This window comes from Apteryx rowi, unplaced genomic scaffold (genome assembly GCF_003343035.1).
Source record: "Apteryx rowi isolate R43461 unplaced genomic scaffold, aptRow1 scaffold_15, whole genome shotgun sequence".
Lineage (NCBI taxonomy): Eukaryota > Metazoa > Chordata > Aves > Apterygiformes > Apterygidae > Apteryx > Apteryx rowi.
In genome coordinates this window covers 3,426,008-3,450,039 of record NW_020447752.1, presented here as the reverse complement: position 1 = coordinate 3,450,039, position 24,032 = coordinate 3,426,008, and the positions used below count along the sequence as shown (strand labels likewise).

General features: G+C 40.4%; 1 protein-coding gene across 1 annotated transcript in view; it reads left to right on the top strand.

Moving 5' to 3' along the window:
• The window catches only part of TMEM132D (transmembrane protein 132D), a 272,972-nt gene that overhangs the window by 153,702 nt on the left and 95,238 nt on the right, over nt 1–24,032 (top strand). Inside the window, exon 4 of the mRNA XM_026058813.1 lies at nt 20,081–20,264. Within this exon, the coding sequence (XP_025914598.1) occupies nt 20,081–20,264 (184 nt within the window). The remainder of the gene's footprint in view (nt 1–20,080; nt 20,265–24,032) is intronic.

The following is a 24,032-nucleotide window of genomic DNA, read 5'->3' as shown; positions in this document are numbered from 1 at the left end:
TGGTATGTTTCTGGAGACTAGTCCTTGACTCAATCTCACAACTTGCAGGTCGACTTTTCAATCTGTCCCCTCTCACATAAACACAGACTAACACATGCATATCAAAAACCCCTGAACGGAATCCTACCAAAGCTAACTACCCTTTGTACAAGTCCATACCAATCTCCCTTTGGGAAGGTATGACAGAGGTTGTAGGAAAGCAAGCTATGGTCAAGCAGTATCAGTTACTACACCTGCTATGCTACTGGAGGACATTCAGATATCCCCAGTGGCACATGTGGTGAGTAACCCTATTAAAATAAAAAATAGGTGTCTTATCCTCTGTGCAGCAGTTTTTCCTTTGGGTATTAACACTTCGCTGACAGAAGAATCAGTGTTTGTCATTTTACTCAATATTTTTGAATCAAATGTGACCCAGTTTCTGAGTCTTTAGTGTACACTTGTCTCAAACTTTCACGTTTTTCTCCACAGCCACAAGGACTAAGAGTTTACTTACTTTTTTTCCACAAAGTCTGAGATTCCCACCTAGTCATATACCTCAGAAACTGGAGTTCTTCTGACTGATGTGTTTGTGAACCACTTAGCTCCCATACTAGCCAAATTTTTCTACAGCCCTTGGTGGCAGATGCCATGAAGGGGCTCTGCTCAAGGACTTTAGTGCTGTTTCTTCTGAAACTGATAAACTCTGCAGGTGTGAAAATTTTGTGCTGCACTGGCCCTGTGACTCTTTAGAATACGTGAGCCCTGCAGCACTGGGGAGCTCTGGCTGGCTTGGCTCAAACCTGGCGGAGCCTGGAAGCTCCAAGGAGGTTTCTGATTATCTCTTGTTCCACTTGGACAAAAACTAGCTGCATAATCTTAGAAAAGCCTTCCGGTAGAAAAGGCAGCTGGAAAGGAGAGAAGAGTTCATGGCAGAGGAAAGGATAATCTTCGGTATAATTCACTACAGCTTTATTCAGTTTTATACTAGAATATCTCCACTGATCTCCAGTGGGGCCCTTCTTTGCTTAAAGCAGATGGCAAACTTGCAAAAATGCATTTGCTTTTGTGAAATGATACATGTTTTTGCAAGCTGAATGGTTAATTGACACTGAGGTGTAAGGAGAAAAGAATTAAATACGAAGGGATGAGAGAGATGGAATTATGTTGGTGAGTGTTGTATGTCTGGAAAAGACCAAAGAAATGTTTCCAGAATATTAAGAATTGGGATGGAATCACAGAGCGCCAGACCTGTTTTTCTTTAGGGTGACAGTGAGTTCAAACTTCATCCTCAGTGCCACTGCAGCGTGGTCTGATGGATATGACAATAGTCCTGGGAGTCAAGACCATTTCAGTGGAAACAGCATCTTCATCGAAATGGTAAAACTCCCATTTAGTTCAGCAGGGACTGGGTTTTACCTCTATGCCTCGCTCTTCCAGTAATCTGCTCCGGCACCTCTATTCCACCGAATGGATTGCAGTGCAGCCTCCCAGGCCAGCAGCAGTCAGGCTGATAGATCAACGCAGCACCACGCGGAGCCGCTAACTTCTGGCTCCAGCATAGCTGTGCTAGCGCAGCGCAGGGGTCTCTGTGTTGCACCGTGCTCCACTGCAGTCTCGAGAGGTCCCCAAATCCTCTTGCACAAGTTGCTGCATGTCCATATTTTCTAGTTTTGTGATGTGTAAAATGTCTGTCAAGACACCTGCATCTTCATAAAAGGCTTTAAGATCTCTGCAGGAAAGACACTAGAGAGACCTCAGTGTTATGATTATTATTACTACTATCAAAATGTGTTCTCTGAAAAATTTTCAAGCTTAAATGTCAAGGTCCCCAAACATATGGGTAGAATTTCAATTGCTGCATTATGGCTAACTTTTTTTTTTCCTCTTTCTCTCTCTCTCCCCCCTTTGGTGTTTGAAATAACAATCGCCCCTGCAAAATTCAGAGGATGAGGCTGCAGCTGGCATGTATGAAGAGTCCTTTTGCTCCCACAGTGGGGTGTATAATTGACAGTAATGGCTGTAAAATCCAGAGCTCGGGGGCTAGGGGTTTTTTTCAAGCCATTGCTGTGGAAAATACACAGTTTGATCAATGGCTTAGTGTTTCAGACTGGTATTAATAAATGCAGAATGTTGAAGAGCCACTTCAAGAATATATCATCCCCTTCAGTTTATAATCCTAACTGTTGTTTAAAAAAGAAAGAAGAGTAATAATGAAAACAAATTACCCTTGATTTAAATATTAATCTTATATGGTAATTGTACCTGAATAAATATTTCAGTTGCAGAGAGTGGATTGTATTGTCAAACATTGGAAACTACGCTGCGACTGAATTCAGCATCCTGTATTTATGTTTTGTAAAGAAGAGCAGAAATGCTTTGAAAGCTTTCCCTGGCTCTGCCTGTTCCGTGTGTGTCACTGCGCATTACGGCATGCCTCCCTGAGTGATGGATGCTAGCTGAAGGAAGGGGAGGACGTCAGATTGGCACAGACTCCTCACTGGGGTTGCTTCAGCCAGATCAAAATGATATATATCTTCATAAAGCCGGCAGCATTCACGGCACTGGGAGCTTTGTATTGTCTAGGAACGTGAAGCACAACTAAAAATTCTCTGTCGGAGTCTCAGGGGGGACTGGTGTAGCTGATACTGTAAGTTAGTGCTACTAACCTGGTCTAGTTATGAAATAATGTGCCATTGAGCTTCTCTTCTTTAGACAGCTTAGATCTGCATTCATTTAGAAAACTGCAGTCATCAGCTTCTGCTTTTCTTTTTCTTCATATTTTCTTTGCCATGCTGAATCTTGTGGAACTGCACTGCATTGGTGAACACCAGAAGTACCACCTAAACAGTCCCCAGATTTGAAAAGCTTCAAACCAGACTAGTGGAGGACTTAATATCTCTATTTTAAGGATTGACAAGAAGGCCATTTTTCCAGTGACACATTGTACATGTGAATGCTTGGTACAACTGAGTGGAAAAATCTAGCTAGAAAGAAACTCAGATCTGGAATTCTAACTTTCCTTGTACACACTACCATGGGCTCTTTAGCTCATGCAGACCAGTAGGGTGTCAAATAGAAAAACTGACCATTCTTGAGATATTCCACACTGAAGTATGCAAACAGTAAGAACTCTAAATTATTCAATATGATAATAAGAGGTAGAGATATATTTAGAGAGATATAGCTCTTTTTCTTTTGATATTATCAGAGAGAAGCATGATTCATTTTAGTTTCAAACCAATTATTAATTATTACTGCATGTTTTAACTATGAAAAAGACATGATTCTTTTCCCTTCCGTAAATTTCAGAGGAACGGTTATTCGTCATGTGTCCTAGGATGATGTGATAGGGAAAACAATCCATATTGCCTTTTAAATTCACCTTAGCAGTGCTAATGATCAAGATCAATCCGATCAGATACAAACTGTACTGTATGCTGGGAAGCTTGGTAGCAGAGAAAGACTCATTTGTTCATGACAATGTTCTGAGGTTTGGTTTATTACTTTGCCTGTGTAGTTAGGCTGTTTGGGAGCAGAAATAAGTCATTATTTCTGCTTAATTCTCTTAATTCTGTGGGAGACCAGTTTCAAGGGTGCTGTATTCCTACAGGGATCATTTTCATCCAACACTGAGCAAGGGTCAGGAGTAATTCTCTCCACATATAATTTGGTGAATTTACTGAATTAAATTGGTGATTTTGCTGATAAATGAGAGTCTAGCTCAGCAGAGTATTTAAATTCATTCCTATTTAGCAGAGTACTTAAACATATGCTTAACTTAGAAAATACATTTGAGCCCCAGAGGACTGAAAGAGCTTGCTTCAGTGGTTTGCTGACTAGGGGTCAACATCTGAACTGGAACTTTAAAGAAAATCAGGGAAATCCATAAGAGTTAAGGAGAATTTCAGTGAGCAGCAGAAGCACAGAAGCCTGGGTTTTATGTGTTTCCTTCTTAGGAACAAGGGTGGATATGGATTCTTAGGGATGTGCTGCGTCCTTTCTGTCAGAGGGGTTGATCACTGGGTCTCTTCTCCTCTTCTGGCTGCCAGGTGCCACAAACCTCAATAATTCTTAGCCTCTATCCTGCTGTCAAGTTTTGTTGAAAATGGTCTAAAGTTAGTGAGGGGACTGGCAGACACGCAGACAGATTGATTGCATAATCCTTTCTTCCTTAGGGAACCAGACTAAAAAAAGGCTTGTTATAGCCATATGTACCCTGCAAGATTATTTCTTTCTCAGCATTTTATCCTATCTGATTTTAAACCTTTCCAGTTATGGTGTCTGCCCCTTCTTTTTGAGACTCTTCAGCTGTCCTTTTGCTTTGAATTTGGCCCATATTTCCTGTTGTTTCCAGTTATACTCCCCTTCCCACCTGCTCTAGCAATTTTCTCTCCTTGATGCTTAAATCCTTGAAGTACTTGTGGAAAGTTAGCACCTTCTCTTCCTTTTACCTTTTAAACCTCACCTACGGATTTTTTTCAGAAAATCACCTACCTACCTTCTGCTCCTCTGAGCAGTATTACAAATTCAGGCTCTCTGGCAGTATGGCAGATTATTTCTTCTACTGTTTTTAGAAAAACTTATGCATTCTTTTTGATTATTGTGGCTCTTACTTCTGCAGCATCCTGCTATGCACTGAAAGCAGAGCTGAAATCAAGCAGCTTGAGTAAGGGAAAAGGAAAACCAGGCCTAAACATCTGAGTTACATTCACAAACTGTAGTGATAATTTTGGCAGCACTAATGTTTTAAATATTCATGTCATTCAGATGCTTTTATTATTCATAACAGCTGCCCATTGGAGTCCTCTTTATATATTCCAGGAATCACGCTAGCTATGATGTCTGGAATATGTGACCTATCTGAATTTTCCAGCTTGCTTGCTTGGAGGAGATATTTTTAAGTTTACCTTTTGTTGCTTGTTGTTTGTTCCAGCTAGTTCACCCCCAAGGATTTTACCTTACAATGAAAGAAGAGTATCGTGTATATTTGCAGTGATTTGATGTTAGCCTTACAAAGAAGGAGGTTATACATTCAATTAAGACATTAAAGACTCAAATTTGAACTATGAACCTACAGTGTAACAGCAATAGGAGAATAAAATGAAGAAAAGTCAAAGATTTTCAGCAATCTAATATTTTAGGTAGCTGCCATGAAATGAAATCCTGCTTGTGTTTTGATACCTGACTTCTTCACCTCTGGGCTCATTGTCATCTTCTTGTCAAGCTGTGCTATTCATGAAAGGAAATCTGATTCACAAATTTCAATAAGGGTAGCAAATTTTGCAACACCTCTGAGTGAAAATTGATCTTTACTTACCACTTCTCACTGTTACGTGAATGATTTATGAACCTGTAGAATCTCGTAATGATTACCAGCATTACTGAATTCATAATTCTAATAATTATGGCCACTCTTCCCTTGCTTCCAGTTCAATAGGATCAATATTTCTTTTTAAAGGGATAGATGTACAGCTTTCCACTGTTAATTATAAAGATTTTTAAGTAGAGTCCTGAGATTCTCCCAAGTAGGAGCAATGCAATTTGTGCTGCTGCCCAGCTTCCAAGGTTGGTGATTGTTTCCCACAAAATCTTCTTTTAAGATCCAAGATTACTATCTTCAAACATGTTGATAAAAAGTGGTTTTAAAGCCCAAATGACACTAAATGAGGTTTGCCATATAGTAAGGAAACTTAGGTGATGTGATACTTATGTGACATAGACTGTGTCCACTTTGGCATGCAATTCTCACTCTTGTGAGGTGGTATTTCTTATTCACACCAGCAGGTTTCCTTGGTATTTCATAAAGCATCTCACTAATTTGTGACATGTCTGTTTGTCTCTCTCCTCCAATTTTCTAATTATTAGTTTGGATGTATTATTATTTTGAATAAAATAGTCCTGTATTTAGTAAAATAGTACTTTACACTAATTCACACTAATTCAGTCACCCACAAAGATGGGGTGGTTCACACACAACAGAGATGGTGCCTGCCCCAGAAATCTTAGTCTCAGTGATTGATCTAGTGTTGATTTTCTTTAAGAAAGTTTGCCAGCAATATGAATTATTATAGTAATTATTTGATTGCTTAAAAGGGTAACCTTAATGTTTGTGGTATCAAGGTACGTCTGGAAGGAAATACCAGAAGTTCAGGAGAATATTAATGAAGTAGAGGTAATTTATCTCAAGAAAATGGGTAAGATTTCAACCACCGTAAACACCCAAATTGTCTATAGTATGCCCATCACCATTGTGCCTGGGTGTCATTTCATGTGCTATGCTATATAATGGTAAAGATATAGCGTGGATTACAGTATTGAGAAGATTACAGTCATTGTGTAGGCAAAAGTATGTTCTTGGAGAAATTGCTATGGAAATGTCAAACAGCCATTGTCACGCTCTGATGGAACAGGTTGCCTAAGGGTAGTGGGGGCTGGCCGTTTCTCAGCCTGCCTAGCTAGGTCCCTGAGTATTTAAACTCCTCTTAAGTTTATCTGCAGAAATGCATTTCTTATGTTTACAAGGATATTGGGACAGGGATGGAGTAGTTTGGCTGGAGGTGATTTGAGGACACAGAAATGTGGAAGGAATAATTGTGAATGAGACAGCTATTATCAGCCATTATGTATTTGCAGAAGGTCTGCAGAGTCATTTTATCTTTTGCTATGAACACTTGCTGTAGGAAATAGAGCTGCATTTGGCCACAGTACTCATGCGGGTGTCTGCAGTGGGCTAGGATCTGGTCATTCTGAGCAGATGCTCCTCCAAGGCTTGAGTCCCAGCCAGGGTGGCTCCTCTGACTGCTTTAACCATCGGAATAATCAGGTTCTGGGAGAGCCTTTCATGAGAATAGAGGGATTAAAAAACTCTAAGTGCTTTTAAAATGGAGCTTGATAAGTTTAGGAAGAGATTATATGACATGGTGGTTGCAGTAGCAGGAAACTATCCATATTGACCAAGATCTGTTCTTGTCCAGACCAACATGTGTAAGTGCAGGTCTGTCTTCATTCTTGTGCTGAAATTTTCTAGAGTAAATTATCATGGCTTTCATATGGGCAACTGGTTGTTGTGTTTGCTTTAGTAACTCTTGGACCATTTGCATAAATAAGATTATAATTGCTTGATACGTGATTGCTGATGGTCAGATATATTAGACAGACCTCACTAAAGGATGGTGGCTGAATGTGCTGGTCTGTAAAACTCAGTGCAGATTATTGCTGTTGTCTGGTCACACTTTCACACTCTCCTGGGAGTAGCTTGCTAGTCTCAGTACACCTTGTGGTGGATAACTCTCTGCAGCATAATAGCCACCATCATAACTTGCACTTGTTATTTTCCTCACTGCAGTTCTTCAGAGGGTATCCAAGGGTTGCCAGAACATGCATCCTCCCTCATATCTACCAATCTTTCTCAGCTCAGGTGCAGCTCAGACTCAGGCTCTCAGTGTCAAAAAGTCACGTATGTCAAGACTGCCTGTGATGAGACCCAAAATGGTGACACAGCTATATTTAATGGAATCACTGACACTAATGAGAACAAGTTCTGTGAGCTGTTGAACTCACACAATTCTTAATATCGCAAGTATATCAAAAGCTGTGATTTGATTTGACAGGGCCTCACACTAAACTGCAGACCTATATCATCATTCTGTCTATAAGACTTCATCATGGCTATCAGATTATCCCAAGATGTTCAGTGAGAGGGCAAACATCTGCTCAAGTACCAAAAAAACTGTACTATGGCTGGAAGAGGGGAAAGGGTACTGTAGTGTAGCATGATCATTGCATCCAAAGCAATCTGAGGGCTGACTCAATCTGCCTTTTAGTATGCTATGCTGTGTACATCGTGCTCCTCCCATCCTTACTCCTAGGAAAACATCCAGGCACAGTGAGTTGTGCCTGCAAAATGAGCAAGGCTCTATGTTTGTGCCATGCTGTGCCATGCCTGTGTGCCCTATGAAATTATTTCAAAACTCACTGCAGCTCCCAGCAATGATTTGAAAACTCCTGTTACTGCACAAAGGACAAGTTGGCCTCAAAAGAGAGGTGAGAATTTCACAAGTCTGCCCCTCAGCCTATCAGGTCAGGGTTGAAATATGTCGACAAAGTAAAATAAATATTCATATTGTACTGTATGCCAGAGATGTTTGTTCCATACTGCCTACTTTAGCATATATAATATAAAAAACACAGATAAATATTGCATATGTACTTAGAGTCATCCTTAGCTGGTAAAAATTGGTAGAGAACAACTTAAGTCATTGAAACTTTAAAGGTTCGTGACAGCCAGGAATCTGGCTTTCTGTATGTCCATGTCGTTCCCAGAATAGTTCTATATCTTACTAGATTTGTAACGTTCTAATTCGCAGTCAGATCTTTAAGCCATTTGCTGTATTGTATGCTTTTTTTTATGAAGGTCTCATTTCCCCTTAAAATGCAGCAGATACTAATGATATTGATGAAATAGATGCTGCATTTCAGACAGCTCAGTTGTGCTGAAGCTCCCTAGCGCTGCGCAGCTAGAAAATGGGATTGTGAAAGGGAATAGATGAAAAATAGAGGTGGCACTTTCCCATTCAGTGCTGCTGATCAGATGCTATTGGTTTTGCTGTAGGGCAGACAGTCTTGGAAATAGCCTTGCAGAACATGGTGTTATTTAATTTTCAGTTTTTAGTAAATGTAGTCTTGTGATATCACCCTTCTTAGCTTACCTCCAGACCCATTATTTTCAGCATAAGAATTTTGTACATGACAAGAGTTTTCTTATCCTTGCATACTAATACTTTCTTTCAAGTAAACTTGTACAGAGAGTTTGTAAAATCAGTTGTGCTGCAAAAGAACAGAAGGCTAACAGACAGCAAGATGACTCATAATTTACTTGATCATGACCAAATTTCATATCTTTAAGAGTCGATGGAAGAGGAGAATGCTCCATTCCTAATGTCTGCCTGTGTCCTTACTGATGGACGGTGCTGTATGAGGTGCAGTGGTGTAAGCACTCAGGCTATCCTCGCATTTCCGTAAGATCGCAGAAGGGTTTCAAAATAATGTGCTCCTTTGGAAAGCCAGGTGAGAAGATTTAAACCATTCTAACTTAATCCAGCTTAGAAATTGGCCCTGCTTTCAGAAAGGCATTAGACCAGACGGCTTTCAGAGGTCCCTTCCGGTCTAAATTACTCTATAATTCTGCAATTTAAAAACATTTTTCAGCCCCAGGTTTTTTTTCAAAAGTGAAAAAAGAGCAATGTAGATATTCTCTCTCCAGTTTATTTTTCATGTCATTGCTTAAAAATAACAAAGAAAAGAGATTCTGGAAGCTTCTTTCACTTTAATGATAGGGAAGCTGGAGAGCATTTCTTTCTTTTTAATTCTAGACTTAACAGATACTGAACGTTTGGGTAAGGAAAACATAGTTTCTTTTCTAGCTGAAAAGAACATTGCACTTTTGCAAGATGTTGGAATTCAGCAGAAATACTTGCTGAATAGTTTGCAGCAGAGGAAGTTCTGTAGGGAGGATACTAGTCTCTCCTGTATTGAATGCGCCCTGGCAGATGTCCCTAAAAAAGCCACTAATTTTGAAATATATTGAGGCCTTGAGTCTTGTGAAATGTAGTGCTACTTCTATGTATAATTTCATTTGTTGAAGCAGTGTGGACACTAATAAGCAAGAAACATAAAAAGGATGTGTTATAGATCTCACCTTGGAGGCATGAAAGGCCTGTGTGCTAATATACCGGATCTTCTACTCTGGATTTAAGACCACAATTAAATTTAAAAATAAAAAAGGGAGGGGAGATAATTTTAAAATCATACTGGATTCCAAAGTTAAATGGACATCAGTGAGAGTAACTGATGTTTGAGACATGAATCATAAAGCAGCAAAATGCTGCACCTTTAATGTGAATGTTGAAATAGTAACTTAGCCTAGTAAAGCATCACTCGGCGTGCAGACTCACTGTGGACCTTTTAGACCAGTGTCTCAACTTTGTCAGACTGGTGACTCCTTGCTTGCACATTTTAAATGTATTACATTCACTAGAAATATAAGAGTAAACACTGTATCAATGGCAACCATGAGAAGCTCATGTAAGAGATTTATTAGGTATGTATTTCAAACATTGACCAGGAGCAAGCAATCATGAAAGGCAATAACAGGCCGGATAAGCAGAGTGAGATTTGCAGTCATCAGTGCTTCGCAGCCCCTTTGATTGCTTCTTCCCGGGGCTCTGATCACTGCCTGGGAGGTGTTGCTGGAGACCCTGTGATGTATGTTTTAAGATGAGCACTCTGTAAAGGGCAGAGTTAAGGCTGTTTATACGTAATCTGAGTGTTCCCCTTTGCAGAGAGGCGGATCTTGCAGGACCAGAGTCGGTGACTGGACTATCCTTTGGGTCAACTCAGCTTTGCCTAACCGTCACTGAGTTGCTTGGGCAACAGAGTATTGTGTTGGGCCTCCGGCACTGTGTACGCCTCCTGCATGGCACCTAGGTCCACATGAACTTGGGACCTCCTGTGGGCCTGCTGTGGGGGTCATCACGGAAACAGTGCCATCTTGCCTTGGTTAAACAAAATTCTTACTGAAGTCAAGGGAAGCTTTCTCGCATAGTATATATGCAGATAACTTGGTCTATATGGTTACCTTTCAGGGATGAATGGTTATTAAAAAGACTTGACCTGAATTCAGCAAGTTTGATCCCACATGTATCTTTGCACATGTATAAATTTGCTGTTTGTATGTGTAAGGGTTTTCAGGTGGATGCATCTGTGTAGGATGAGGACCACAGTTTGCTGCAGGGTGCTGTACTGAGCGTGGTGCTTGCTGTCGCGCTTTAGTACACTGGGATTACTCGATAGCAAATATCTGTAGAACTGGGCCTGGAGTTTCTGGCTGTGAAAACATTGGGTCTCTTTCCTGCTGGCAGACCAGTGTTATGTTGACGTGACTTCTCTCTTTCAGTGGCAGGTTGCTCTCATTTTCAGGTGACAGTGGCAGTGAGGTGACGTTGTTAACTGTCTGGGAAATTGTAATGCAAAAGAAATATCTAAGGCTTTTCTTAGGAATACTCAAAACTGATATTGATATAAAGGCTTAGGCCTGGGGGTTGTCATGCTGTTAACTCTTCACTCGCTCGTCAGGGGCCGTGATGTAGGAATCAAATTCCTAGTTCTGCCACTCTTGGCCAAACCAAGAGTCTGGAATCAATATATCACTTTTGTGTTTCCTTAAGTGTTTTTTAATTGGGGCTTTTATCTCCTTATACTTGCTCCTATCGGTAAAATGACTATTTGGTCATCTTTCTCCCATATGTTGCTTTTGTCAGTTAAGACAGCAATCATCACTTGGTCTGTGTAAGTGTCTAGTACGGTGTGCCTTAGATGCACTCTGTAGAAACTGGCCATGTAGATAATAATGATCATTTGTGATTGTATGCCTGGTTTGCTCTTTTTCAACTTTATCACACTTGATAAACTTAAGTTATGCTATATTTATCATTATTTTTATGCTGAGGACAATAGAAAACAACAGGTAGAGAAACCTGGATTTTCAGTGTATCCAGTGTTTTATTTGACTTAGTATTGTCAGTAAAATTATGTTTTCTTAGTCCTGCAATTTGGTGCCACCTGCATAGTAAGTGCAGTTTTTCTGCTGTTGCCTCATGATTGGGCTACTTCAAAAGTACTTGATGTTTACTGACTACAGTGTTGAATAATTTATTGGATGATTATTAGACTGGATGTAATAAAGTCAATGTTGATTTATCATTCCCTTTGCATAATGTGGTAAATGATTACTAGATTTATTATGTCAAGAGATGCTTGGAATGATGGTTCTGAACTGAAATGCTGGCTTGGTGGGGAACTATCTTTTAAATTTATATTCTATTAAATGATTTGCTAATTTTTACCCACTTTTGAATGGTTTGAGTTATTTGGGAAAAGCGCTATCAACAGCTGGAAAATTGTATAGTGAATAATTTATTTGAAAATAGCAAAAAAAAAGTCAAATAAATAATTCAGCAAATATTTCTCGACCAGCACTGCTGATGTTGTGCTCCAAAGAGGTGCATCCATTTTTTTAAGAACTTTATTACGTGATTAGCAGACTCATTTTTTTGTGATTTTTCTTGCTAGTTGGTTCTTTTCATACACTGATTCCTGAAGAAAAATGACTTTTCAGCCTATCCATCACTGAATTTTTAATAGTAAGATGACAATGAATAAAATTAAATTTTAATGTACTGCTGTATGTATCACCTTATCTTGATATATCAATGGTGAATAATGATCGTCTCTGTAATGCAGTGGACTAGATTGTACAGCTGCTGTTTTTTTTAGACTTCCCTCTCTGACCTTGGGAAAGTCTTTAAGCCCATGCCTCAATTTCCTGTCTAAAATAAGAGTATTTCTTCCTTCTTGCTATTTGTTGAGACTGGGATCAGGAACTGATGTGTAAAGTGAGTTTACACTAGTTTGCTAGCAACGTTTGGTGCAGGTATAATGGTAGTTTTGTTTGGTTCTGTCTTAATAATCTAACTTTTTTTGTAAACTCAGGCATTTTATTTTCAATTGCTAAGGAGGGATGGAAATCCTGTTAGCCTTGCCAGTTCAGTTCATACCTACCGAGTGAATTTGGGGAACAAGCGTTGGTTATGTCGAGCTCACGTCCTGGAGCCAAGCCAGCTCCTCAGCTGGTGTAACGTAACATCGCACAGTTAACTTGTGACACTCAATGTCAAATCTTGCAATATTTGATTTTTGCGTTAAATCCTAGTTGTAGGAATAAAGTGGTTTACTAAAATTTTGCAATCTTTATCCTGTATAGCTGCAAGAAAAGCTTGAAAATGTTCATTGATTGCACACTGCTGGCTCAGAAACCGGAAGGAAAAGAAAATCAGGTTCATTCAAATAAGGAACGTCTTTTTGCTGTATAATTGTTTGGAGGGCCCTTAGCTTATGATTTTTGTGCATGTGAGATTGGTAGAAGAACCCCATCCTGGCGACAGCAAGGCTCCGCGCGTCGGGCGCCGCTAGCACAAGGCTCTTCTCAGCTGTGTCGTCCCACATTGTATTGGAAAGTTCTCGTCTTGCCTGAAGCTGACATGCGTGTGTGTATTATTTTAGGGTAGCTCTGCACAGGACACCTAAAGGTAGCACATTTCGATTGCTGAGGTTAAAAAAATAGAATCAGATGAAATGTGGCTGTGAAGTTTACACCCAACATCACCTCTTGCAGAGAGATTTTTAAATCGCCACTGCCTGAATCAAAGTTAGCAAAAAAGCAACATCACCTTGTGTGGAGATGAGCACCAAAGAAAAGTCCAAATAAATTAGCCTACTCTAACATGCAGTATTCTCTCTCTTTCATTCTATGCTTTTTTTTCCTCGGATGTCTGTTATAGTCTCCTTGCTGGCTGAGCCCACATTTTTGACTTACATATCCTATACACGTAATTTCTAGTACTCTAGCAAACATGCCAAGCAGAAGTAGTTTATTGCATTGCAAATACCTGTTTATGCAGAAGAGATGTGAGCTCTATCTCTCTGGCAGCTATGGAGAGGAATGCAAATGTGTCCCCCTGCCACAACAGGTTGATTCGCATGTAAAGGTTTATTTAAAAAAAAAAACAAAAAAAAACCACACACACAAAGAAAATGATGCCCTATCCTGAAACCCAAGTTATGATTATTTGTTAAGAATTCGGCAAAGACTAGAAATATCTTTTCTTGATTAAGATAAACCAAAAGATTATCAGGATCCTTTCCCCAGCTAGTTTAAAGATTGGTGGAAAGATTGATTCAGTTAAGAAGAAGGTTTGAACCTGGGTTTTCTCTTCTGGCCATTGGCTAGACTAGCAGCATGAACCCTTTCTCTGAAGCTGTATTTCCCCTTCATATTGATTTTTTAGGTCTTTCTTACAAAGCATCTACACACCCCAAGCCTCCTGCTTTGTTTTTCCATCCTTCTCCTTTTATCTACATTTCACTGAAGTTCATTTTCTACCTTTCTCTCATCCTTCTGCAACAGGTCATTTTTCTGTTCTCCTGGTTATTTTTTACTTTGTTTCTCCCACTTTCCTCTTGCTGCTTTTCCCACCCAAAACCCACCTAGGGGGGCAGCCAATATGTTACCCAGTCACATGCTCTCAGTAGCACCGCAAAGCCAAGGAAGATCACACGCTCGTGGCACTGCTAGGAGTGCGCTGCTGTAGGGGAGCGGAGCTGAAATGCTTGTGTGCTCTGGGGGAGCTCGGCGGGTGCAGAGAGGTTGTCGGGCGGCAGGGAAGCAAGTGCAGCTGGGCAAAGACACAGAAGGGAAGGATTCTTCCCAAACGCTCCTTGAATTCCCTGTGACCCCTCACGTTTGGTTAGGAAACGAGTACAGCTATAATACACTTCAGTGATACTAATAGGAATAATGGCTTATAGTTACAACTAGAGATGGGAAGAAAACATTTGTAAAACTGTTTTTAGGGAAATTGTTTATGTTTTAAAGAAAATTGCACAGAAAAAGCTTTTCAAAAAACTATCAGAAATAAATTATTTCAGAAAACTACAGAGTCTTGTTACAAAATGGTAATGTTTTGTTTTCACTGCTCTCTGTTATGCCTTTATTCTGCATTTCCTATCATTTTACATTATTTCCTAACACCCGGGGAAGAATTTGTGTTTAACATGTACTGCCACTGCGGCTTCGGCGCAGCAGCAGGACAGATGACAGCAAGCCATTAAACCTTTCTGGAGCCCAACTGATAGAGCTGGGAAGAGCTGGCACAGTGTTTTTATCTGGTATGACAACATAACATATTATCTTACTTTCACCCAAAGATTTGTACTTATTTTTAAATCAATTTATTTCTGAAATCACTGAGGACAGCCGCCACTTTGTGGAGGATAAATCATCTTACTCCTTTTCTATAGGGAAGTCATTTTCAGTTTAATTCTCTCTCCTGTAAAATGGGGATAACGGTCTTCACAAGCTCCCCTGGGTCTTGCAGGGTCAGCTGGGGTGCTGACTGCCTTCTTTCATGCTGGAAAGTTTTCCCAGTTATCCCTGGCAACATTTCTTCTGTTTCCGAGCACCGTCGATCCAGCTCTCAGCCTGGCCTGCGCGGCGTTTCAGGCATGTGATGTGCTGGGGACCGGGCTACGTGCGTGGAGGCAGAAAAGAATAAAGATTACCTTACTTCGTTCTCCCTTCTCTCCAAGGCTCTTTCATTAACATTCCTATGATATATCTTATTTAGCATATTCACAGCTTTAAGCTTCTTGTGTCGGTTATAGTCTTCTAAAGACAGTGATAAAACTTTATACATCATATTATGAGAAACATTAAATGCCCAGTCCTTTTAGTAGGTTCAGAACAAATTTTTGTTATCTTTATATACAGTCCAAGGCTGATACCGCAGCTAGCTAAAGCAGGACTGGGATGCTTGAACTGACTGAGACTGCCAACAGCCCGTGGCTATGCTGGTATTTGCAGGATCTCTTCTGGAAAATGATGTGTTGCAGGGCATGCCAGCCCGAAAGACCCGGAAAAGCGGCTGGTTCTTTCTCTAAAGAAACTTGCCATAACAGCGTAGGTGTCAGGAGTTGGCCAAGGGCCCTGGTGTCGGGCTGCCTGATTTAACAGGACTCCCAGGCTTTTAAAATATTTTTTTATATTTTTGGTCACAGTCACGGATGTGTCAGAAGAAATAGGTGCCAAGTGGCTCTCTGGCTGTAGGAAATACTCCCCTAGAGGAAGGTCAACGTTTCCCGTTGTTCATTATTTGTCAGAGCTGCTTGATCTTTTGTTGGACAGGAAATAGGCTGATTAAAGAATGTGATACGAATGTGCCCGTGGTGTTCCTGGTCCTGGCTGGTGGGAGGAAAGACCAGCTTACCTCACTGCAGTGAGGTTTTCTTCTTTTCATCATTTTCTATCTTCCTTGTCTTCAGATTGTGACTGGGGCTGCGACTCTTTAAAAGTGTGTCTACGCAATACGGAACTCAGCAGGGCTCTGTTCGTGATGAGAGTTTATTGGCACCACTGTGAACTCTATTACAGTTTAACTCTCAATTCTAAACAATAAATTACAGACGTAGCAAAACCCTATGTGATGGACCTGACTTTAAATTAGCATCAAGAACCATTTCACTTTGGCCACTCTTCACCTCAGCTTGAATTGGTGTTGTGAACCTTTGGATTTGTCCATGCTAAACTTTCTAATTGCATAGCCTCCCATATTGTAACTATCAGTGTTGCTGTCCTCCCGACAGCAATCATGGTTTTAGCGTTGGTGAAAATAAGCTGCCAACATGCTATTGCATTATAGTTGCCATGAAGTGTATGACTACCTAGAGGAGGATTAGACAGTGGGACATTTTAAGCGGCAGTGGCTGGCTCCAATAGAAATTTTACTATTGGAAATTGAGAGTGTGCTAAAACATGCTCATGAAGATTGCTGTTAGCAAACATGAAGTGCGCAGAAGGTGAAAATGTTGTTAACGAGCAGGATCTATGCCCGTTGTACCAAGTAACCTTGACCTAAAAGAAAAGCCACAAATGTTTTTGATGTGACTAAACTCTGATAATGAATTCTATTTGTGCAAATTTCTCCATTTACACTTTTTAAACTGTTTTTTCTGAGGGGTAAGTGTCAAGTTGTATTTCACAGGTATGCAAAGAATAAGAGACTAATTTCCCCCATGCACATTATCAGTTCAAATTAACTCCCACTGAAGCTTGGGCAGTTCTCTGGTTCTTCTGCCATGCTGGGAACCGATACAGGGCCTTTCTGTCTTCAGCTACTGAAGAGACACCCCACTCTCTAGGCAAAGCCTTTGGGATGTTTTGCGAGCTCTTTTGCAGATGTGACATTCTTTCCCTCCCTGTCCCCTTCTTCCTTTTTATTCACATGGGTAACTTTTTGGCTTAGTTCTGTATTGAGAGATATCGGTTGCTAAATATTGCTCAGGAAGGCCTTTATCACTGTAAGCCGGGGACACAAATCCAGGGAATTGTACATGGAAGGATCTTCAGAGTAGCGATGAGTAAAGTTCAAATAATGTGGTTAAACAGAAGTTCTTGACCTGGTGTTGACAGCCTGGGTCTGACTGTAGGTCGTGGAATACTTTAGCATTTTTCTATACACCTTTGGCAGCAGTAATGAGATTCTTATTGATCTTGAGGTGCTTTGTGACCTTGTCAGTTATAGGTATCTAGTATTGCTAAGATGAAGGGGTTCAAATACTTTCAATCAAAATCATGTTTAGTAGCAAAGTGCCTTTCTTTTGCTACAAGAAATGCTTCATTAAAGTACCAGCTTTAAAGCAAAGATTAAAAGAAAACCCTTCCAGTGTTTTGGAGATGCTGTAGCTGTAGCTGTGCTGTATGGGAGCTGTAGTTCAAGGAAATAAGGACCATGTTCATGTTTATGGGTCTGTTGGTCCCAGTCGGATTGCACCTCCAAGGCAAACTATGATTAGAGACTTCCATGAAGCACTTCCTTCCCTCCCCAAGACAGAAGACCAGATGTGTCTGTGGAGATGCCCTTCCAGGAGCCTGTCTCATAAAGGAGAATGAGAACGTGAAGCATCTGAACTACATCTCCCATAGGTCATTGCTACAACCCCTCCAAAGAGAAATATAAAAATGTGTCACCGAAACATTTTGAAGTTCAGCAAAAATATGTCACTATTCAAATTTCTTCCTAAAATTACATTTTTCTTGGGAATTTTTTTGGTATTGGCTCTCCAACACACCAAAGAAATAATCCCTTACATTGCTTCCTCAGGTACGACTGTCCATTTTTAGCTGGTCTTGATGTTTTGGCAGTTCAGAGCACTGCTAGAGGAGAGAGGATGCACCTGGGATGAGAAGAACGTAAAGGAATAGAGGAAGACAAAATTTTATGTCCTTCCTCTCCAGCTCTAACCATCTCTTTTCACTTCACTCTCCCCATCTTTCCCATTCCCTTTCACTCCTCTTTTATTTCGCTGTATTCTAAGCACTTTTCACCTTTTCTCCTAACCCCAACATACCTGGAGAAGTTTAAGTCGATTCCCTTTTCCGGCAATTATTTTGCGGCTGTCTTCCCTGCAGTCCCCTTGTGTGCAGCAGTGCCTCCTGCCTGGGCCAGGACCCACTGCTGGTGCCAGCACCAATCCTGCAGGGCCAGGGACTGGCAGGAGCGGACACCACGGCAGTGATAGGCTGAAGAAAGGCACCCTGTAAAGAAGCACAAAGCCAAGGATCGTTATATGAAGATTAAATTATTTCTTTAAACACAGAAACTGTGATAGGTCATACTGTAAAAACAGGATCACTGCCAGGTATTTATAGGTAATGCATTGCCCATTCCTGTTCTGACAGTGAAGGTAACTGAGTTTCAATAGCAGCCGCATAAAGCAGTTTTCTGATCCTACCTAGGTCAGCATGAAATAAGGCTGCATTCAGTGCTAGTTTAGAAATTGGACTCTTTTTTTTTCCTGACATGAAGAAATGTGAAAATGAACACAATGTGTTCCATTTTGGAAACTCAGAGGATCCTTTTAAATTCCATCCAGGATAGCAAGGACTCAATACATCCATTAAAATCCAAACCTTAAAGATGATCAGTTTAAACTCTTCAAGCAGCAGCTTTGGATAAAGCATTGGATTTAGACAGAATGATAAAATGTCTGGGTATTTTGGGAAAAATCCCAAACTGGGGCTGTTGTCATAACTGATCATTGTAAAAAATATGCCTAGTTTTAGCAATTTTTCCACATCAGCTAGGAAAATCTGGTGAGGTTTGGGCACATTTTCATGGTTCTCTAATTGATTGCCAGCAATGTTTTCTCTTTCTACCAGCAGTGCTTGCCAACACAAGTGATCCTTCCACGTTGTGCCATTCCTTCTCTCTTGGGGTATTATTCCCTCCCCGAAAGAAATTCAGCTTTTCCTTTCCCCTCCCCACAAACACTGAAGATCTCTTTGGCCTTCAGCACTTCCAAAGTAAAAGCACGGTCGTTCTCAATGTCCCCTGAATTTCTGCACTGCTAAGGAATTCTGCACTCCTCAACAACTTTACGTTATATCACAAAGTATTTTTGGTATCTCTGTAAATGCCACTGGACTATAGAGCTCCCTTTGCCAAGATACACAGTAGAAACTTTACTGCATTACTTTCTATTCAGTAGCTGATTTTATAACTAGCTTTACAGGAATTGCACCTTTGAGCCCCTCTCTAACTTTCTCTTTTTAAATTTCTGCTTTATTCAGGTATTCATGTTCCCCTTTGACTGTGGTTCACTTCCTCAGTAAATTCCAACCTTATAGAAAGGGTAACATATTAAGGCAAAGCAGTATTAATACAGTATCGGTAACTCCATTATTGCCACAGTATCCTGCAAAATTGCACATAGAAACATTTCGTTCTTTTGTAGTGTTTTTTACCCAAGGATCCTGGCTGGTTTGGCCCATATTAAGTAATCCAGTTTTGTAACTCTCCCTTCCCCCAACAAGCTAAAAATATTATTCCCAGTTCAGTAAAGGACAAAACTGATCTTCAGACAGACATTCGCAGTAAGGCAGCAGCATATCTAAAGACTGATTCCAGGTTTCCTCGTCCTGCCCTGGTTCACTGACCCCAGCCTGAGCTTGACCTCTGTTCCATGACTCTCTTTTTAAAAAGCAGGTGATGCTTTTAATGCAGTAGTTTCACATTTCAAGGAGTGATTCCCTTTAGATTTGCTCATATGTTGCTTTAACAGGGAAGAAATACAGTTTGCTCGGTAATGAGAGAGGCTTGGAGTCAGGTTTTTTAGGCTGTGCGGTTAACTTGCTTGTAGCTTTACCCTTAGCTTTACCTTGTTCTGCTTTTGTTTCTCTATCTGTAAAATGGTGCAGGGCTTAGCAATCTGTTTCACAGCATGTTACTAAACCACTTGAATGTATGGGAAGTGCCCTCAGATCTTAAGATAAGCGCAAATGATTAATTCATTATTAAATCCATCACCCCACCAAATCATCTCTTTGGAAGAGTGTTAATGCAATGTTTTATTAAAATAAAAGCAATTATATTGCTGGCTCATCAGTCATGTGAATGGAACCTTTCTTTTTCTTTCTTTCTTCTAGTGCGGATGGTCCTTCCTCTGAAATCATGCAGATTGATTTTGAAATTGAAGACCTTACTGACCTATCTGGGACCCAGCTCATCACATGGCAAGTAGAATATCCTGGAGATACAACATCTGATCTAGGGATCTCCAAGATCTACGTAAGCCAGAAGGACCTGGTAGGAGTTCTCCCTTTGGCTATGGTAAGAAATTATCTGGCATTCTGCAAGTTTTTAATATTGCATTACAACTCTGGAGTCTGACAGATGCAAGTGATCTGCCTGAAGAAGAGGGGGACAGTTCCAGCACCATGAGCAAATAGATTCTAACTTCTGAAGTTTTGTCCCATTTATTGACGAATGTGTGCATGAGGGCAAACTACAGGTACCCAGGAAGGCCCAGTCATCCTCTCTTTGACCAGTACACTGACTTCATGGGGGCAGAAACCACATTTGTGGCATTTCCTGTATTCAGACCTCACTCCTCATGTTGCATGAAATGGTATCCTTGGCCACGCAGTTCAGTGTAGTATATGTCTTATCTGAATCACAAACACTTTTACATTTTGTCTAGTGTTTAAGCACTTCCTGAATCCAAAGTTTTAATGCTTTTGAATTCTGACTTTGTATTCATCTGAGAGTGAAAGAAGAAATACAAGTCATGGCATGACTTTTGAATAATTTTTAATTACTTGGGGAACAAAAAATACGGTATATAACCAACTATCTATTCTACATAACTGCATTTTAAGGGGTTACCTCACCATCACAGTGCAAGCTCCAGGGCTTGAAAAGCACCTGATCCTTCATTGAGCCATGGTCTTTTCTAAAAAAGGTTCCAGATTCCAAATAGAAATGTTTTTTCTTGAGTTTTCTCTTCTCTCCCCTACACATTTCTTCATTTTCAGGAATAAAGTGTAATTGTCTGAGATCTGACTGCCCCATTTTTGCTCTTGGACCATCTATTAGAAAATATTGACAGATTATTATTTAGCACTGAAAGCAAAACAAAAATCAATCTCAGATCATTTTAAAAAATGTAACCTGGATGGTTGCCTAGTGATAGCCAGTTAATTATGCCATTACTGAAGGCTAAAGGAGGTTCTCTGCACTTCCAAACTACGCGGAGCTGATAAGGGCTATTATTGTAATTTACCAACTTTAGAACTGCTCAGATGTTATGATGCTTTATTTCACCAAGAAGTATTTCGTCTTTTTTTAATGGCTCTTGCTTCACCACCAATGTGTATATCACAGTTGAAGCAGGTGCCTCCATTTGAAATTGTGGCCGTCTTACAAATCAGTGCTGTGTTTTCAAACCCTTTGTTTTGCATGGCTGTTTTCATGGACTAGTTCTTACTATTGAACAGTGTGTGGTCTCTGCTGGTTTGTCGGAAGAGAGGAGGCTTTCACTGTGCAGGCTGGACCCTGCTATGCAGTCGCACAGGTTCTGGGGTATGGAGGGCTAAAGTGCTGGAAGTGATCTGATTTACGTAATCTGCATTGTTGGGTTTTTGCTTCACTCCATCCTTTAACGAAGAGATAAAACTGTTTTCCTAATCATTCCATTGGTTGCAGAAAACACTGGTTCATCTCCCATGATCCTACTAAACAATGTAGTTGCCAAATAGTCCTTAAGAATAAAGAGAGATTCTCCTGGCAGTTGCTACAAATCAGTTCACTCTTTTCATTTCCATTAAACGATGAAAAAAACCTGCCCATTTTCGAGAAGCACAGAATTCTGCACTCAAAGGTCATGTGAAGTCTGTAAAGTTGTCAGCAGGTGACATTTTACAAGGCAACAGGTGTTGGGATAATGGGTAACAGAGAAAGCAGGGATGAATGACAGGCGTCCCCTAATCACTGACAGACTGGGAATAGTTTTAACCTTCTCTGCATTAACTGGAGTGTCAGGGAAGGAACTCCGGGGTATCACAGATCTCCAAATCTTTGCAGTACCTCACTTTATACTTAGTAAATGATGATTCAGGTGCAGACCTTCCAATATGTGTAACTTTTATTAGTTTGGTACTCCAGATTTCCCTGTGACCTTATCAGAACCAGTTTGTAATTTCCAAATTTAAAATTTTTAAAGTGAAAAATACTCCTTTGCCTAAGAAGAACCACAATGAAAGCGGTGTTACATTGTTTGTCTGTTTCTGGAGATTGGGGTTAATTTGGGTTAGTGTTGCTGGGCTTCTCTGCAGAACATGTAATTTCATGTTTAGAAGCACCAAACAGAAATGCTCTTGAATATTTCAATTACAAGTTAAATTGTCAAAAGAACAACTTTACTGCTTTAACATTAGAGCTTTGTTTTCTGATAGACTCACACATACCACCTCTGCACCATCTTTGTATTCTGTAGTCTTCTGTGATAACTATTACAGATTTGTAAATTGCAAGGCAGAATATTGGTCAATTTAGAGCTGCTGTTATCTTTTTTTAAGTTACAAAATGCTGCAATGGAAAGATGTAGATATCAATATCAAGATGCTCTGGAAATGAAACAGAAGGTAGCTTCTGCTGAAGTTATTAGGATGCTTGATGCAATCACCTTACCTTTCTCCAGTGCATAATTTTTTCCTATGGCATATTAGCATTCCAGCTTTTGAGACTCCTGCAGGGCCCTTCACCAATACCGGCAACACAAGCCGCAGCAGAGCACTCTAGGATATTGAAGAGAAAAGCTGTACGATGTATTTTATGGTTGTGTGGGTACCATAAAGACTGATATTGCTGACACTTTAATAACCCCTTTTCTAATTTTAAAGTGTGACACAACCCCTCTTGGTAAGCTGTGCATGGGCCCCAAACCTGCCCTTGTTAGCAGAATGGGAATGGCCTGGGAGAAGCCTTGTTTAATTTGAGAACATTATAAGAGCCTTGCTTTGAGCACCTGTTTGGATATTGGCAATGCATGATCCTTTCCCTTAAGCCTGATGAAATACAGGCAAAGATGTTTATCCAGGGTTATAAAAAGTTATTGACCTTTTACCATGATTGCTTTGCAGTGCCTCTTATAGCCACATAGAGATGTCTTGCCTTGTTGGCAGAAACTAAAATATCCGCTAAACCACAGGGGATGATGTAGATATTTGTACAGCATATTGCTCTTGGCCAGCATAACGCCTGTTGTCTCCCATGCGTTCCTTGCACAGCCGCCTACCTAACCCCCTCCCATGCCACTGCCAGCCCTGCCACCGGGGGGGTCTGTGTCCGTCAGTGCTGTGCGGCCAGGGACCTGGCTGAGAACATGCTGGGTGGCCCAGGGCCTCTAGAAGCAATGAGGACTTTATCTGGAGAGAGAAGCCTGGACTTGGGAGGCCAGGGGATCTCTCCACAGCAAATATTGGAAATTTGGTCTTGGCTAATTGGGGGGAGGGGTGGGGAATCCCAAGTGCATAGGGGAAAACCTTTTATATCTTTAAGGTTTTGTTGTCAACTAATACACGTTAATTCTCCTTAAACTTCATTTTCTTGAAATTCATCAGTAATAGGATATCTGTTGAGTCACAAAACCGCAATGCCTCTTAAGACCTTTGAAACATGACATGAAAAGGCATATGGACCATTTGTTCCTTACCTTCCTAGAACATGCTAAGCTGCTGAGGTTTTCTGAGTTGAGGACTGGCAGTGTAGTGTGACAGCCGGTGAGAATACACACATGAATTTTCTAGGCATATGACATTGGTTTTTATTGCCATACTAAAGAATCAGCTTTCAGTTCTTACTTGACTTCTTTCTGGCATTTCTTCCCTATTTTATTTCCCTCTTGTTTTGTTAAGTAATGAATGGCACAAGTTTAATCACTTAGATTGTGCATTTGCTGCTATTGATTATCATTGGTTTTTACACATTCTGTCAGCTCTTTCATAATTGTGGTGTTCACCTTTTGTTGAACCTTAATGATTAGGTGAGGATGAGAGACACAAGCTCCGTAGCCATCTGTGTACATACAAGATAATCCCT